The 19,117-nt window shown below is 41.7% G+C and overlaps 1 protein-coding gene and 1 pseudogene across 1 annotated transcript; one reads left to right on the top strand and one right to left on the bottom strand.

Annotated features, from left to right (window-relative positions):
• Positions 1 to 4,958: 4,958 nt before the first annotated feature.
• On the bottom strand, positions 4,959 to 7,973 carry LOC121786840 (annotated as a pseudogene).
• On the top strand, positions 6,071 to 6,690 carry LOC121786353 (ferredoxin, root R-B1-like). Its single transcript, XM_042184970.1, has one exon. The coding sequence runs from the start codon at positions 6,086 to 6,088 to the stop codon at positions 6,539 to 6,541; it is 456 nt and encodes a 151-aa protein (XP_042040904.1). The 5' UTR covers positions 6,071 to 6,085; the 3' UTR covers positions 6,542 to 6,690.
• Positions 7,974 to 19,117: the final 11,144 nt, after the last annotated feature.

Genomic DNA, 19,117 nt, shown 5'->3' with positions numbered 1-19,117 from the left:
AAGGCGTGGAAGAAGTATTGCCACTCGAAGAAAATAAGGTACACAAAGTTTACTTTAGACGTGTATACTAGATGGAACTCTACATATGACATGTTGCAATCTACATTAGAGCATATAGATTATTTAGTTGATTTTTATAGAACTTACCCTGTTGATGATTTGTATCTAACATCTTCTTGTTGGGAACAAAACATGAGCTTATTTAAATTATTCAAAGGTTTTCGAAATGCCACTATGGAGTTATCGGGTGTGTATTATTGCACATCCGTTCGTGTTTTAGAACATTGCATGATCATATCACTTGGTTTTAAAACTGCAATGAAAATTCCACAAACAATCTTGAGCTAATGTGTGTTTTATATTACATGGTTGAAAAATGACTCAAGTATTTCAATGAGATCCCAACTGTTTTTTTGCTTGCCAAAGTTTTGGATCAAAAGTGGAAACTAGTTGGTACTTTCAAAATTTTAGAATTTTATTACAACAATTTGGCTTCTATTGATCTTGAACCACTCCGAGCTTTGCAAACTGACGAAGACGACGACAACTACATAAACCTTGCCCAAACATTCCAAATAAACCTCCCCCACCTCCCAAGCCTCCAAAGAAATTTTGAGTTCGACTTGCGGGCTCTCTTTCACGATTACGAAGCCAAGTACAACACTACCCACCAAGTTCGACCTAGACCCCCCGTCAAACACATAACTTTGGCTTCTTCCAAGTTGATGACCCCGACGCCCAATCCCAATTGGCGGACCTATACGACTTCAGCAGCGGAGGAAGGATGGCACATTCGACAAGTGAGTTAGATTTATATTTTGACTCACATTTTTCATTAAATGAGGAAGAAGGAGGTCCCGTTCCCCAACAAATCGACGTCCTAGAATGGTGGGGATCACACGAGAAAGATTTTCCAATCCTTGCATCAATGGCCAAGGAGATCTTTGCGGTTCCGGCTTCCACTGTCGCCGTCGAGTCCGCCTTTAGTGTTGGAGGCAACGTCTTGGACGACCGAAGAAGTAGACTCACCGGGCAAAACATGGAAGCCACCATGTTACTTGATGATTGGTGCTCCGCCGAAATTAGAGACCAAGAACCGAATTGGGACAATCAAGTAGTACAACCCGACCAAGACTACTTCCCCGACGAAGAAGAGTAGGCGCCAATTCCTCCAATCAAGCCAAATAGGTAAGCAAGGTAAGAGAACTACGTGGACTTTGATTCCAAAATGCAATTGAGCATTGAGGATACGTAGGCATCTCAACTTAAATTTCAACTTAAATTTTAAATTTAAGTTTAAATTTAATTTGAGCTGAAGTCCTTTTCCTTTATTTCTTTTTTCTCCCCTTTGTTTCGAATATGTAATTTTGTAAATTGTAATCAAGACTTTAAGTTTTTGTAATTTATAATTTTGAAGTTGTAATTTCTAATTTTTATGTTGTAATTTGTAATTTTAAAGTTGTAATTTGTATCAATAAAATTGCATTTGAACATCGCTTTATTCTAATTTTATTTATGCAAATATATCTACATATTTTACTTGAATTACAAATTTAAAATGCAAAAAAAAAAAAAAAAAACCGCCGAACCGGATGAACCGGCCCGGAACCGGCCCGGAACCGGGCAAACCTAGGCGGTTCCGCGGTTCACGTGAACCGGCGGTTCACGGTTCCTGAACCGGAACCGCCGATCCTTGGCCGGGCCGGTTCCGGTTCCACTTATTTTCGAACCGGAACCGGCGGTTCCGAACCGTGAACCGCCGGTTTCCGAACCGTGGTGACGTCTATGTAGCGGAACCGCCGGTTTCCGAACCGTGGTGACGTCTATGTAGAAGTGGTTATAACACACTATATTATAAGTATCATTTTGTGGCCATTTCTTACGACATTAAACGTAGTACGTCTACTAGCCTAATCTACAATAAATGCTCAAGCGTTTTACATAGATTCCTAGTTTTAAAAATCAACTATGGCCAATTGTTTTTTAAATGAGTTAATTGCATAGATGATCTCTCAATTCTGTTAATTGTTTATATTTTCATGGTTTTTAAAATGTCATTAATGCCACTAAAATACGTCTAAACTCTAAACCATGAATGACACTTTGGTACAATTACGCATCCCAAGTAAATAACATATTTGGAAATCTAAAAATATACATAAATATCATAATAGGTACTCGCAGTACAGAATCAAGATTGTGCATATACTTTTTTTGCCTTTCATTCTAATATAATATATAATCCAGCTTGATTAATAATTAATACTAGTAATAAAATCATTTTTTAAAATAATCCTTTTGTGAGCGACTTTAGAATTTTTATTATTGGGGAAAAGATATTTTATTATAGTTTAATAATCACAAAGGTTTTACAATTTTTGTATACTCTTGAATCATTTAATTCGTGTAATAATTCAATGTCATATTCTAGTTTACTATGATTATGTTGGTGTTTTTTTAGCTCGGTATAATATATGGTTATGTTGGCGTTTTAAAAATTTTTCAAATTAAAACTTTACGTCCAACTAACTTGTATGAACACTTTCAACATCTTAGGATGTTATGCTGTTTTGAAGTATAAAGAACACTATGAAATCAATAATCAGGATGATTTTACCCAAGCCTCGTTCGTTAGTACAATTAATTTCAGGATTGCTCATAAAAATAATTATTGTTTCATATCTCACACGATATTGTTTGATAAACCAAAACACTTCTCCAATTTTATAAACACACTAATTTTCACTATCGTTAATTATTGTTTCATATCTTACACGATATTGTTTGATAAACCAAAACACTTCTCCAATTTTATAAACACACTAATTTTCACTATCGTAAAATTGTCAAACTCTCGAATCTCCACGGCCCACAAACTAAGCCCCACTCAATTATTAAATTAAATTATACTTTTAACTCGTACACCAACGCCTCAAGCAAATTCAAATATTTGCATCATTCTATGCTTAATGTGAAAATGTTGATGAAAGTTCAACTTTCATATTCATATAATTAAATGTTTTTAGCTGTCATAAGTAAAATCATTAGCTGAAAAATTGCATCCACAATACTAGTAATAAGATTAGCCTCATTTTCAGCCACAAACGTAGTTGAAGATTCACGATAAGTTGATTACGTTCCTTATGGACTCCATTCCCACGTCAATTGTGAGAACAACTTATGTGAGGTATATAGACTAAATGAGTCCTCTCTCCTAACAGGATAGTCTTTTAGGATGCGTTCTCTTATTTGATATGTATCAATTGGTGCTTTCATTGAGCCAAACAGCTCAAAGTGGTGGCCGGACAACGAACTCGCCGTGACCAACGAGTACATTTGGTGCCGATTCGGAGTGGTGACCCACGGAGTGGTGGTCGGGCAAAGAATCTGCCGTGACCAACGAGAACTCAGAGTGGTGGCCTGGCAACGAACTAGCCGTGACCAATGAGGACGTTGGCCCTTAAAGGAGGGTAGAATGTTACGTACTCAATTCCCACATCGGTTGTGAGAACAACTTGTGTGGGCTATATATACTAAATGGTCTCTCTCCTAACAAGCTGCTATTTTGGGATGAGTTCTCATATTTGGTCTCTATCAACGTTGATTTCGTTGTTTGACTCGATCATACTGAATAATGCATGTTAGATCCAAAGTCATTTATAAAAAACATCTTTGAGCATGATGGTCCAATGTTAACCCTTATATCTGGTCGTATACACACATCTCCATGCAGCCTGACAATTTTTCCAAGCTCAATACACATAAATTGATGCTTCCAAATATACCAGGAAATCGTGAATCCTCACGTGAAACTGATCAAGGAATGGGCATCGGCAGTTATAGGCTTTCGCGAATATGTGTCACATAACTAACGTCTCCACAATTTTGCGAAAAAATTTCTTTGCACATTGGCAGCCGATATTAACTGCGACATGGAAGTATCCATCAAATTGATTAGGCGTCCCTCCAAAAGTTAACAGTCTAATTGGCGTCATAAAGCAAGTTAGTTTTGGTTTTTATTTATTTCCTAGCTAGTAGAATTAGTAGATGGACAATTATTAATTGTTTTTCCTTCTACCAAATTAGGATTTCCATTTTTTTATTTCCTTTAAGTTTTATTTTTTATAAGTTTAAGATTTCCTTTTGCCTATATAAAAGCCTCATTATTGGACTAAAAAGACTGACTTTGAATATTAATTTTATTTTGAGTTTCTATACTCTGAAGTTCTCAATAGGTTGAGTTCTTTATTACTATCATTGATGCAGAAACGTATTGACAATGACTGAACTAGTAGTAAAAAGAACTCAACTTATTAAAAACTCTAAAGTATAGCTCCAATCGAGGCCGAACCTAAACCTATCCATACACTGATAAGAGATGTATGGATCCACCCCCGGTCCACTCGGATCCCACAAGTGAATCGAAAATTAGATCTCACCCGAATCACACATCTATCCTCCTGAACAAGAGGAGTACGCCATGGTAATGTGCATTGGATGATCCACATCTCAGGGTCAGGCGCCGATGAGCACATTGAACTATCCATGTGGCTGAGAGCCCTCACAGCCCAGGCACAACGACGCAATTATCAGGGGCGCGCTCTACCACTGAGCTAATAGCCCGTCGTGCGAGCCTCCCACTGGGGGCCCACTATGTCAAAAGCGAGAGAAACCCCATCCCTCTCTTTCCTTTTTTCGCCTCAAAGTTAAATTAATATTCAAAGTCTGTTTTTTTAGTCAAACAAGGAGGCCTTTATATAGGCAAAGGGAAATCCTAAACTTATATAAATAATAAAACTTAAGGAAATAACTAAAAGGAAATAAACAAAAAGAAAAATCCTAATTTGGTAGAAAATGAAATGTGACAAATTTTCAGGGATGGATGGAGTAATATTTTTCCATCTGCTAAATCTACTAACTAGGAAATAAATAAAAATAAAAACAACTTAACCTCCAACTCATGCTAGAACTGCATCATACTCACCTTCTTGAAAAAAACTCGACCTCAAGTCTGCTTTGTCTCCATCATCATGATCCCATTCGACTTTGTTGTCAGGACGAACTCTCACACCTAGCAAATCCCTAAAGTTTGCACCATTCTTTTTGATATTTGACAAACACGCTCATAACCATCTTGATTTAGAAGAAGATGACGATGAACACACAATGGATGTTCAATCACCTCATATTTGACATTCAAGTAACTAGGCATTTCATCCCTTCTTAGCCTTATGAAGCGTTGGAATTCAGTTTGAGGCTCCGAGTCATAAGGTATTTCATAACGCCCTTCATCATTCTCAACATGAGGGAGGTCAGAGATAGCATCACCAAGAACCAATGTCTTATACAAATCCAATTTACGCCCTTCTTCATATGCAACCGTATTGACCTCAAATTCAAGTGTAATAACTCCTCTAACAACGAAATCATGGGTTAATAACGGGTATGAGAGTAACTTCTATGTAGGAAGAGCACCCCATAAGAAAACACATGCGAAATTGAGGCAAACCGTATGCACCTACTGCCATCATTCCCATTCTAGCTTGATAACCCATGCACACAAGGCAAACCATTGCATATCTACCAAGAAAACCACCTGCAAACTTCAAAAAGTGAACAACGTTCTCCATCAACAAAAACTTTGGTCTGGGATGCAACACAACATCCATGAACAGAACAAGTTGTTTAATCTTTGAATCTTCAAGTGGTGCATCCTTGTTCCTAAACCTATTAAAGCCATTTAAACCTTGACAAGGTGGGCCATCACATACGACATAAACAGTTCCACGTAGTGCAAAATTTAGACTTGTAACCTATTAACACAAATTCCTTTAGTTTTTCAGGGCAAGAACTCAGACCACCCAAGGGCTCCACGTATCATACTTAGGGCCATAATCCTTCCACCGTATCTTGAACTGCAGTCCATAAGATTTTTTGTCATTGGGATCTCTACAACAAACTTCCAGAATCTCTTCAACTTCAAACACTTCAAAGTCCAAACCCTTATTTCGCCTCCATCGGTTTCTCCGTTGAAGAAGCGCCGCCTCATTTCTGAAGCACTGTATCACATTAGATTTGTGAAGAAATGGCGACCACTCGTGTTCCTACCAACTCCCTGATCACAAGCATGCCACAAAACCAAACTGCGAGTCCGTTTATCAGAATCCCAGCCTCATTGGGGTCTGTGAAGAGTGTCACCAAAGCCTTCGGCTTGACAGCAAAGGCTGATTTCAGGGCATCTGCAATGGCTACATATAAGGTCAAATTGATCGGAGCAGATGGTGAGGAGTGTGAATTTGAGGCACCTGATGATTGTTACATCCTCGACTCTGCTAAATCTGCAGGAGTGGACCTACCTTACTCGTGCAGGGCTGGCGCGTGCTCCACTTGTGCAGGCAAGATTGTGTCGGGCTCTGTGGATCAGTCGGATGGCTCGTTTCTTGATGACAATCAGATGAAGGAAGGGTACCTGCTCACTTGCGTTTCCAACCCCACTTCAGATTGTGTGATCCACACTCACAAGGAAAGTGAGTTGTATTGAAATTGTGTGTTGTTTTGCTGATGTTTTGGCTTGTTAGCTATAAAGGAGCACAGCAGACTCAGTTGTTCCCTCAGTTGCAAACCTTGTAATAAATGTTGTGCATTATCGTGGAATGAGTAATTTCAGATGAAGCTTCTCGATTAAAAAAAAAACACTTCAAAGTCATCTTCATCTTCCTCTTCCTCACCATCATCTTCAACTTCTTCTTTGACATGTTCACTGGATGCGATGTGTCTTTATTTTTCTGAGGATAAATAAGAAACGAAAAGTTTCTCCCACTTCACAAGCAGGTTTTAAAATCATCGGTCTTTTCATTTCTATACATGTGTTTCAGGATGGTTTAGTTTCAGGCTTTCACAAGCATGTGGGTTGAGTCAACAACCCATTTCGTGACAAGTTTAACCCCACAACTGTTAGCACTAAGACAGAGCCCAACCGACATTCCACCGCATCCAGAGTACATGTCCAATAGGTTTCTCTCACCATATTGCCCTTCAATCTCAGGAAATACATGTGGAATAGAATTTGCATTAGCATCGCTAGAGATTACAAAACTTGATTAATTTGTTTGTAGTACACTGTGTCTCTAATGGCAAGCTTACAAAAGAAGTATATGGAAGTAAGTACATCTTGTCATAGCAATAGTCAGATGTTGCTCTAAGTCAAGTAGATTATCATCTTTGACTTCATAAATAGAATACTTGCTTGTTATCAATAAGGTTGGCGCAAGTTTTAATAATTATATTATCTGCCATATAATACCACTGAGTCGAAAAAGGTTGTTTCCCGTTAACAGCTTGGAACAACTCGACAATCTTGCACATGTAATTTTCCTTCTCTTCCTCAGCCTTAACATGAGCTGCATCATCCAAGAAGTAAATTTCTTCATCAACCTCCGCTTTAAGAAAATGGTATTTTATTTGGACGATTTCCGTGGATCGGTTTTCCCCTTCAGCCTCGTTGAACTCCTCATCGTCATTGATGGAAACACTCTAGTCTTTGGCAGCGTCGTCAAATTTCATGGAATGAGGCAGAGATTTTCTCTTCAATCCAAGGAGCTCATAGAATATATCCTCGTCCTATACGGGTTTAGCATACATCGACATCGACAATATATTGCTGTTACTATTCTTCAGCGGTTCAGCTACATCAAATGATGTGAAGATTGAATCATAGTCGAAATCGCTCTGCTGGTTAATGCCGCCGAAGTTTGAGATGGACTTCGGCTAGCCACTTTAGACGACGCTCCGACGCATTAGACCTCATTGGTTTAGATTTCCCCGACGCTCATCCAGTCGAGCCAATTGTAGCTGAAGATCTCAAACCTATTGTCTCAGATCATCGTTCTCGATGTCGTGCAACCTCTTTGTTTGGGTGATTTCCACGTCCCCACCACGACTGCCGCCATGAGCATCGCCACGTCCGACGCCATGTCTACGTTTAATCATCGATAATCAACCTGATCGTGATACCAATTGATGCAAATACGTATAGAGATTGACTGGACTGATAGTAATGAAGAACTCAATTTATTGAGAACACCATATTATAGGAATTCAAAGTAAAATTAATATTCAAAGTCTGTCTCTTTAGTCCAACAATGAGGCCTTTATATAGGCAAAGAAAAATTCTAAACTTATGGAAACATAAAACTTAAAGGATATAAACAAAAAGGAAATACGTTATTCCTTATCCAATCAACTCACAAAATAAAAATGTATAAAATCCTATAACAAATAGGAAATACTTCACTTAGAGTGAAATGAGTTAAGTGCGTTTTTTTTGTAAAATATACATAATGATACTAGTTCTTATATCTGTTGAATTAATGTATTCATTAAATAAAAACTATATGACCCATGCATAGCACGAGTGGTAATACTAGTTAGAGCTTAAGACCACCTCCAATCATACACCAAAGCTCATTTTTGGTGTAGACAATTTCTCTAACCATACACCAAACTCAAACCCATTTTTGGGTTTTTCAATGGAATAACACCAAATATGGTGTTTACTGCAAAATTTTTGTGAGACAAATACTAAAAAATGGTGTAAAACTTAAATATGGTGTAAATGGTTGGAGTAAAACTACTTTTGGTTTGACATATACTCAAAAATAGGTTTGAGTTTGGCGTAAATAGTTGGAGATGACCTAATACATGAGTTAGATCACTACACATCGAATATTCAACTTGTTGGTGCAATTTTAAATTCATAACTCATTAATCACTTTTGCAATCAAGGTTGCAAGGATATAGGCATAAAATGAAATTACGCTCAATATGATGGTTGATAAGGCTAATTTCATGCATAGGTCTAGGGCTTTAATTCGTGAAATTTCTGGGTCTAACACGCGTTTTAAGCCAGGTGTGTGAAGATTTTCGCCAGGTCCAGCAAAGAAGGGAGACAGTTGCGTGGACCTAGGAAGAAGGCGAAAGAGTGGACATTATGCGGAAAATTACTCGACGGAGGAAGCCTTGGAGTTGAAGGGTAGAATAGGGATTTCTACGAAGACTCTAGAAGGTTATGTCCGCGTCTATAAAAGAGAGAAGCATGCACGCAGGAGGGATCTTCTCGGTTGGAGACCTCGCCAACAGCTTGTAGCTTAGTTCACTTTTCTTCACACACTTGGGTTCTTTCGTGGGAAATTCAGGGCATACTTGGGGTTCACTTCTAGCTTACACACTTTTCGATCTGGTGGTAACACCGTCCTAGTTGAGGGCGAAGAAATAATTTATTTTTTGTTTACGTTTCTGCTGAATTCGCCGAGCTTCGCTGTTCGAGGCTCGGACCTCTTTGTTTTCTGGATATTCTCTGTGTTTATGCAAGTTTCGTTTTAGTTTATGCCGACTGTGTTGATCTTTGTTTGTCGATTATGTTTACTTGAATTCTGAGTTGGATTGTTGGAGTTGGTTGTTTTCTAGATTATCGCAGGTTTGTGGTTGGATCTGGGAGAATGGAGTTTGTTTGTGGATGAATCGGGTTCTTAACTTGTTGATGTCGTAGGGTTGTCTGTGATTGTTGGGATCTGGAGTTGATTTGAGTAGATCTGTGAGAATCGGAGCTATGAAGTTGATTGTGCTGGGTGTTGAGTTCGGATGTCTTGGATCCGGAGTGGATTAAGCATTCGACGTGAATCTGAGTCGTGCTGGTTTAATTTTATGCCTAGCTTACGTGTTTTCGTTTCATTTCGTTCAGTTTATGTAGATCTGATGTACTTCCGATTCGTAGCGAGTTTCCGGCGTCCCGATTTCTATATTCTGTTTGAATCTAAGAGTATGCTCTGTTTTCTTCATTTACATTTCTGAGTTGGATGGGCAATTGCATGAGTTTGTTAGTTGCAACTTTTACCGTACTTACCTTATTTGAATGTCCTGGTCCCCACTTTTTAATTCTTTCTGCCTAGTCATATTTAGTTAATCATTTACACGGTCTAGCGAGCTATTGTTTCTTTCGGTGTTGATGTCTGATTTTACAAGTATTCTGTTTCTTAGGTCTAGCATTTAAATTCCGTGCCTAGGTCTAGTGGTAGTTGTTATAAACCTCAACCCTTTGCGTGGCAGCAGCCGCTTGTTTCCAGAGTCTCTAAACACTACTCACGAATCCATCTTCGTGGGATCGACCCCACTTCCCTATACTAATTTAATAGTAATTTGGGTTGAGGGATTAATTTTTGAAGGAGAGTCGAGCGTGTCCAACGACAACAACACTCTGTGTTCCTCGGGTTCCTGGACCTAGTGATCCAGTGGATTTAAGAAGCGCGGTGTCTTGACCGAGCACTTGTATTAGTGTTCCCTGTAAGCACACGAAACACACACGATCCGACTTAGCTCGTCCTCACTTCAAATGGCGCCGTTGCCGGGGATGGATGGCGTGTTTAGTGTTAGTGTTCAGAGTCTGTGGTGTAAATAGTTTTGATTTGTTTTCTTTCTCTTGTGTTTGTAGTTTATGAGCAGAGGCTCAGGATCTACCTACTGGAGCAACTCGTCTGGGAGGAAGTACGACCAGTTTACTCGACAGGTTAAGGATACAGCCTCTACTGTGACCACCAGATCAGGGTTCACCACAGGAGATCCGTTCCCGAGTAAATCAACTAGCGACGAATCTTGGACGTCGTCAGGACGCGAAGATCCATAATCCCCACCCGAATCAGAAACGGAGTCAGAAATAGGGGAAGCGGAGGAAATAGTCATGGCGCAGGTAGTAGATCCAGATCCAGAGATCGGTTCTCTAACTGCCCATTTAGATGGAGAACCAGCTCAAGCTATAGTGATGAATCCACGCCAGAGGACTATTGAGATCAAGACAAACGTGCTCGGCATCTTGCCGACATTCTCTGGGCGTAGAAATGAGTGTCCGTATGAGTTCTTAAATGAATTCAGCAAGTTGTGTGGTATTCAGAAGAGGCCGAATGATGCAACAGAGGAGGATTATCGCCTACGTGCGATTCCGTTTACCTTGAAAGGGGAAGCTAACACGTGGTTATTAAGGTTACCCCCGGATTCTATTCGTACATGGAGGGATTTCAAATTGGAATTCCTAGATTATTTCTTCCCATCCAACAAGACGAATGCACTGAAGAAAGAAATATTAGAGTGTAAGCAGGATTACGACGAATCCTTGAGTCAGTATTGGTCGAGATTTAAGGGGTTGTTGGATGCATGCCCAAACCACCGAATGATAGAGGCAGAGACCTACTCTCTGTTTTACGAAGGAGCGACTCCTGAGTCAAAGGATTTAATGAATTCCTCGAGTGGGGGGAATTTCACAAGAAAGAGGGGAAGTGAAGCAAGGGAAATTCTGGGAAAATTGATCGACGCTAAGAAGGCGTACGATAACCCTAGGAATGCTGTGAGAAGAGGGTCGGTGATTGCCGTAAGAGAGCAAGAAGATGATAAAGTGGAGGCAAGGATTGATAGGCTCGAGAAGGCTCTTTTGAACGCGATTGAGAAAACGAATCCACTGACTTCGCAAGGGAAGGAGAAATCTCCGGGTCCAGGAGATAGTCAAATTCAGCAATATTACGGGACCCAAGAAGGAGATTATCAGGCCCAGGTCAATGCAATGGGTAGTTGGAATCCTGATGGGAGCTGGAATCCAGGAAGACAGAGAGATGCACCTTGGCGGAATCATCCGAATTTCAGATGGACTGACAATGAGCAGAATCAGCCAGCACCACAACAAAGTCAGCAGTTTGCATCTCTGCCCGAAAGGCAAGGTAACTGGTCAGGAAGGAATCAAGAGGGGCAGGGCAGCTGGATCAATCGGAACCAAGGAGACCACTCAAGCTGGGGGAACAGAAATCAGAATAATCAAGGGAACTCTTATGTGCCACCGCACCAAAGGAATTTTCAGAATAATTACCAGGGCCAAGGAAATCAATACAACAACTCTTCAGGCGGTCAAGGGAACGCTCGTCAGAATCAAGCGAGTTGACCGACGCTGAGTATAGGGCCAGGGTTCAGTCAACCACAAAAGTCACCAAAGAGTATCGATGATATGGTGCACGACCTCGTCAGTTCTCAGCAACATATGCAAAGCAACCTGCAATCGAACAATGACGTAGTGCATAAGCTTCAAGATGCTCAACAGGAGCAAAAGGCAGCCATGGATATGCTGGCTAAACAATTGTCCCAGATAGCCACTGCTTTGAGTGATATGAGAGGAAACGAGGGAAAGATTCCCGCCTCAGTAAGGCCACCAGATAGGGCGAATATAAGTCAGGTTACCTTGAGATCCGGGAAGGCATATGATGGGCCAGTGGTGAGAACGAAGGAAGCGATAAGCCCCAAGGAAGGTAAGGAAGAAGATACTATTCCTAGGTCTGGGGACTTGGAAGGAGAAAGTTCTTTAGTCAAGGATGACCTTAAGATAGGAGATTTGGAGAAACCCTTGCCTAAGTCAACTGAGCCATTCTTCCTCGATCCAGAGCCAGTATTTGAGAACAAGGCAGAAAGGGAGGAGACTGGAGAATTCTCAGCTGACAGTTCTACAGGAGCAGGAAAACGATTGAAGCCTTTCCCGAGCCGGGGGGAAGCCAAGAAGAAGAAAGAAGAGCCGGTGGATTTCATGGACATTTTTGGGAAACTAGACATTAATCTACCATTCCTGCAGGCCTTGAAATTGCCGGTGTTTAGCAAGTTCATCAAGGAATTTATAGCTGGAAAGGCTAGACCCAGTGGGAAAATTTTGATAGGCGAGAATGTCTCGGCAGTGATTCAAAAGCGGAGGATGCCTTCAAAATGCAATGATCCATGTATGTTTACCTTACCCATCTCTATTGGTGACGTGAAAATTGAACATGCTATGTGTGATTTAGGTGCGTCGATAAATGTGTTACCGCTATCTGTATACAAGAGGTTAGTAGGGGTAGGCATGGTGGACACGAAAGTTGTGATCCAATTGGCAGACAGGTCATGCATTTGTCCTGAAGGTGTGCTTGAGAATGTGATAGTAAAGGTACATGATTTCTTGTACCCATCTGATTTTCATGTGATAAGGATGAGTGATAATGAGTCTGCAGAGTCTGGCGGAGTACTTCTAGGGAGACCTTTTCTACGGACTGCTAAAACTATCATTGATGTTTTTGACGGTACTATTTGCCTTGATTACAATGGGGAGAAATATACATTCAGCATAGATGAGGTAATGAAAAGACCTCTTGACGTTGAAAATTTGTATGCTATAGATGTTATTAACCCCTTGGTCCAGGAATATCTTGAGACAGAGTTAATGCAGGAACAGATCGAGAATTCTGAGATGGGTCATGCCATTGATAGAGACGTAGCCAGTTGGTGTCAAACAATGAACACAAATGAGTTATCAGATGAGGAACTAGCGGAAGCAATTCTGGAATTCTGTACAAGTCCGGAGCTAGTTAGGTCAAGAAAGATACCTTATGTGGCGAGCATGAACAGTTATGCTGAGTCTAAAAAAGGAATGACAACAGAAAAAATCCCTTGCCCCAGGAACAAGATATCCCCAAGAAAGAATTGAAAACACTTCCACCGGGGCTCAAGTATGCTTATCTGGAGGAAAACGAAAACTTCCCGGTGATTATTAACAGCAGCTTGACCGAGGGACAAGAAGAGGAACTGCTGAATGTAATTAGGAGAAACAAGAAAGCCATTGGGTGGACGCTCTCTAACTTGGTTGTAATCAGTCTAGATATGTGTATGCATCACATTCGTTTAGAAGAATGAGCAAAGGCCTGTAGGGACCCGCAACGCAAGTTGAATCCGAACATGAGGGAAGAAGTGCTGAAGGAAGTATTGAAGCTGCTATCCCTAGGAATCATATATTCCATACCAGACAGTGAATAGGTTAGTCCCGTACATATGGTACCAAAGAAGTCAGGAATACATGTAGTTAAGAACGATAAAAATGAGTTGGTCCCCACTCGACTTGTTACTGGGTGGAGGATGTGTATTGACTACCGGAAGCTGAACTAGGCTACTAAGAAGGATCACTTCCCGCTACCTTTCATTGATCAGATGTTGGAGAGGCTGGCAGGTAAGCAATATTTCTGTTTCCTGGACGGATATAGTGGATATTTTCAAATCTATGTGGATCCCGAGGATCAAGAGAAGACAACTTTCATGTGTCCCTTTGGAACGTACGCTTATAGGAGGATGTTGTTTGGTCTCTGCAATGCGCTAGGGACTTTCCAGCTGTGTATGATGAGCATTTTCTCTGATCTCCTAGAGGATTGCATCGAGATTTTTATGGACGACTTCACTGTGTACGGGAATTCATTTGACTCGTGTTTGGCGAGTTTGGATATAGTGCTGAGGAGGTGCCAGGAAAAGCATTTGGTTTTGAATTTTGAGAAATGCCACTTTATGGTCCCTGAAGGAATTGTCCTAGGGCATGTGGTATCGGAAAGAGGCATACAGGTAGATCAAGCAAAAATCGATGTCATCTCGAAACTGCCTTACCCGACGAATCAGAAAGAGGTAACAGGATTCCTAGGGCATGCAGGATTTTATAGGAGGTTTATAAAGGATTTCGCAAAGATTGCTCAACCACTCACTCACTTATTGCATAACGATGTGGAGTTTGAGTTCGATGAGGAGTGCAAAAGGGCTTTTCAGTTGTTGAAAGATAGACTAGTATCTGCCCCCATTATTAGAGCGCCCAACTGGAATCTACCCTTTGAAATTATGTGTGACGCAAGCGACTATGCCGTGGGAGCAGTGCTAGGTCAAAGAATTGATGGAAAAAGCTATGTGATCTTTTATGCATCCAAAACACTGAATCAAGCTCAGAAGAATTATGACACCACCGAAAAAAAATGCTGGCGGTGGTATACTCATTTGAGAAGTTTCGCCCGTATTTGCTGGGGTCGAAGGTGATCGTTTTCACGGACCATGCAGCTATTAAGTACTTGCTGGCAAAGAAGGAGTCTAAACCAAGATTAATCCGTTGGGTATTACTTTTACAAGAATTCGATTGGGAAGTAAAGGATAGGAAAGGAACTGAGAACAAGGTGGCTGACCACCTAAGTCGTATTTTTCAAGGAGAGACCGAGGAAGCAATTCCAGATGCATTCCCCGAGGAGCATTTGTATTATCTGGAAGAACTCCCTAGACCCATCAATTGGGAAAAGCTCATGGCATTAATAGGTCCAGAGGATGACGAGAAAGGGAAATGTCAGACAAACACTGAGCCATGGTTCGCTGACCTGGCAAATTACTTAGTCACTGGAGAGGTACCCAGTTCCCATGAAATCTCCCGGGCCCAGAAGATGAAATTGAAGAGTGAGGCCAAGTACTATTTCTGGGATGACCAGTATTTGTGGCGAATGAGAGCCGACCAAGTTATCCGGAGGTGTATCCCAGAGTGGGAACAGAGGGATGTGCTGAACCATTGCCATGAAAGAGTATGACCATTCAAGGGAAGGATACAACCGAGAGCGGGCTGCCGTTGCCTCGGTTACTGATCAGGAAAATACACTGGAGCAGAAAATGGATTTGAAAATGGATGAGCTGAAGAAGTCACTTCTGAATGCGATCGAGAAGAGCACTCCACCACCTCCCCCAGCTGGGAATTACAAGGGTGCAGAGCAGGGAAATCAAGGACCGAACTATGATCAGCCTAATGATTTCGGGAATATGGAGCAAGTTAATGCTGCGGGGTACTTCAATTCTAGTGGGCATTGGATTCAAGGTAGGCAACGGGATGCACCATGGATGGATCATCCAAACTTCCGATGGGGTGACGGGAGCCAAAATCAGAACCAAGGTCAGAATCAGTATAACCCTCATCCTAACCAAAACCAAGGATGGCAAGATTATGGTGGAAGAGATAGCGTCAGCAATAGTGCAAGAGAAGTTGCCACCCAAGAGAGCCGATCCAGGTATGTTCACTCTGCCTATAGCTATAGGAGATGTGAAGGTCAAACATGCAATGTGTGATTTGGGGGCATCCATAAATGTCATGCCATTGTCTATCTATAACCGATTGAAATGAGTTAGATTGTCGAATACTAGGGTGTTGATCCAACTGGCTGATAGGTCGTGCATAAGTCCTGAAGGAGTTTTAGAAAACGTGTTAGTAAGAGTGCATGATTTTACCTATCCTGCTGATTTTTATGTGATCAAAATGAGTGAGCATGAAGCTAGGGAATCTAGTGGAGTGTTGTTAGGAAGGCCATTTTTGAGAACGGCTAAGACAATAGTGGACATGGCCGAGGGGACAATTTGCATTGATTTTCATGGAGAGAAATTCACTTTTGATATCAATGAAGCCATGAAGAAATCGATTGATTTTGAAAATTTGTGTTATGTTGATGTGATTGACCCCCTTGTCCAAGATTTTCTTGAGACCGAACTATTGCAGGAGAAACTCCAAGCATTAGATATTTATGAGCAGGCTGACATCGAAGCTGCTGCATGGTGCGATCTGATCAGTAGCCAATGGTTAACTGATGAGGAAATAGAAGCAGCAATCAAGGAATTCTGTCAGAAATCGGAGTTCATTGGAGCCGCAGGGGTTCAGCTACCAGCCAGTATTGAAGAACCATCGGAGGGAGATTTAGAAAAAGAAGGAGAGATTGAGAAAAACCCTCTACCCGAAGACACACTTTCACCTCAAGTTGAGCTGAAGAAGTTACCACCAAATTTGAAGTATGCCTTCCTCGGAGAGGAGAACTCATATCCAGTGATCATCAGTAGCAGCCTTACGAAGGAACAAGAGGCTAGGCTACTGACCGTGCTGAGCAAGAACAAGAAGGCGATTGGTTGGAGTCTTACAGATTTAGTGGGAATTAGCCCCGATGTCTGCATGCACCACATTAGGTTGGAGGAAGGAGCGAAGGCACATCGAGATGCTCAAAGGAAGGTAAACCCTAACATGCGAAAAGAGATATTGAAGGAGATCTTGAAGTTGTTGTCGCTAGGGATTATCTATTCAGTACCGGATAGTGAGTGGGTCAGCCCGATCCACATGGTCCCAAAGAAGTCGGGCATCCAAGTAGTTCAGAATGAGAGGAATGAACTGATCCCAACGAGGCTAGTCACGGGTTGGCGAATGTGCATCGATTACCGTAAGCTGAACAATGCGACCAGGAAGGACCATTTTCCCCTGCCGTTCATCGACCAAATGTTGGAGAGATTAGCTGGGAAGAAGTTTTTCTGCTTTCTAGATGGGTACAGCGGGTATTTCCAAATTTACGTAGATCCTGAGGACCAGGACAAGACCACTTTCACTTGCCCGTTTGGAACCTATGCATACCGTCGCATGCCTTTCGGCCTGTGCAACGCTCCAGGTACGTTTCAACGATGTATGATGAGCATATTTTCCGATTTGATTGAGGATTGCATAGAGATATTCATGGACGATTTCACGGTTTACGGAGACTCGTTCGACTCTTGCCTTCACCATTTGGATATAGTTTTGGAAAGATGTCAAGCAAAGAGTTTGGTTTTGAACTTTGAAAAGTGCCATTTTATGGTCGCCGAAGGGATAGTTTTAGGACACGTGGTCTCAGAAAGAGGTATCCAAGTGGATCGAGCCAAGGTAGATGTTATATCCAAATTACCATACCCTACTGATCAGAAGGGAATAAGGGGTTTTCTGGGGCACGCCGGATTTTATCGAAGATTTATCAAGGATTTCTCCAAGATCGCCCAACCCCTTACTAGATTACTTTAGAATGACATGGAATTCATCTTTGATGAGCAATGCAAGGCTGCTTTCAACCTTCTCAAGGAAAAGTTGATATCCGCACCTATCATAAGGGCTCCTGACTGGAACCATCTTTTCGAAGTAATGTGCGACGCCAGCGATTTTGCGGTAGGAGCCGTGCTGGGTCAGAAGATCGACGGGAAGAGGTACGTAATTTTTTATGCGTCCAAGACTTTAAATCAAGCCCAGCGGAATTACGATACCACTGAAAATGAGATGCTGGCAGTGGTGTATTCTTTCGAGAAGTTCAGGCCATATTTGTTGGGATCTAAAGTCATAGTGTATACTGACCATGCGGCGATTAAGTATCTGATTGCCAAGAAGGAATCCAAACCACGCTTGATCCGATGGGTACTCTTGTTACAAAAATTTGACTGTGAGGTAGAAGATAAGTGAGGAGTCGAGAACAACGTGGCAGACCATTTGAGCAGAATAATGCAAGATGGAAACGGTGATGAAGTGCACGATAAATTTCCAGAGGAACATTTGTGTAAGGTGATTTTTGCGCCCAGAAGAATTGATTGGGAAGAAGTGTTCAAGCTTACTGGTCAGAATGATACAGCAAAAGGAAAAGAGAAGGTAGGGCAGGAACCATGGTATGCGGACCTGGCCAACTACCTAGTGACTGGAGAGCTTCCAGAAGTGCCGAGTGTTACCAAGGCCCAAAGAATGAAGATCAAGAGTGAAGCGAAATACTACTTTTGGGACGACCCCTATTTGTGGAGGGTAGGGTCCGATCAAGTGATAAGGAGGTGCATTCCTGACTGGGAGCAACGGGATGTTTTAACCCACTACCATTCATTAGCATGCGGAGGACATTTCGGGTCCAAGAAGACGGCAAGGAAGATTTTGGATAGCGGCTTTTATTGGCCAACCCTCAACAAAGATGCGTACGAGTTTTGCAGAAGTTGTGAGCGTTGCCAACGGACCGGTGGAATATCTGCCCGGGATGAAATGCCGCAGGTACCCGTAATAGTTTGCGAACTATTCGACATATGGGGAATGGATTTCATGGGGCCTTTTCCTTCATCCTATGGGAATCTTTATATCCTAGTTGCTGTAGACTACGTCTCCAAATGGGTAGAAGCCAAGGCCACAGGCACGTGTGAAGCCAAGGAAGTGGCCAAGTTCTTAAAGAGTCATATCTTCAGCCGATTCGGTGCACCCAGGCCGATCATATCCGATCAAGGTACACACTTCTGTAATCGCACAATTGAAGCCTTGATGAAGAAATACGGTGTGCACCATAGACTATCCAGCCCTTACCATCCGCAAGCAAATGGTCAAGCAGAAATCTCTAACCGCGAGATAAAGAAAATTTTGGAGAAGACGGTGAACACTTCTAGGAAGGATTGGAGTGTAAGGTTAGAGGATGCTCTCTGGGCGTAT

This window comes from Salvia splendens, chromosome 22 (assembly GCF_004379255.2).
Source record: "Salvia splendens isolate huo1 chromosome 22, SspV2, whole genome shotgun sequence".
In the NCBI taxonomy this organism is placed as follows: domain Eukaryota; kingdom Viridiplantae; phylum Streptophyta; class Magnoliopsida; order Lamiales; family Lamiaceae; genus Salvia; species Salvia splendens.
This window is presented reverse-complemented; position numbering and strand designations above follow the sequence as displayed.

Coding starts and splice junctions, on each gene's coding strand:
- LOC121786353 (XM_042184970.1), top strand. CDS start 6,086: ATGGCGACCACTCGTGTTCCTACCAACTCCCTGATCACAAGCATGCCA.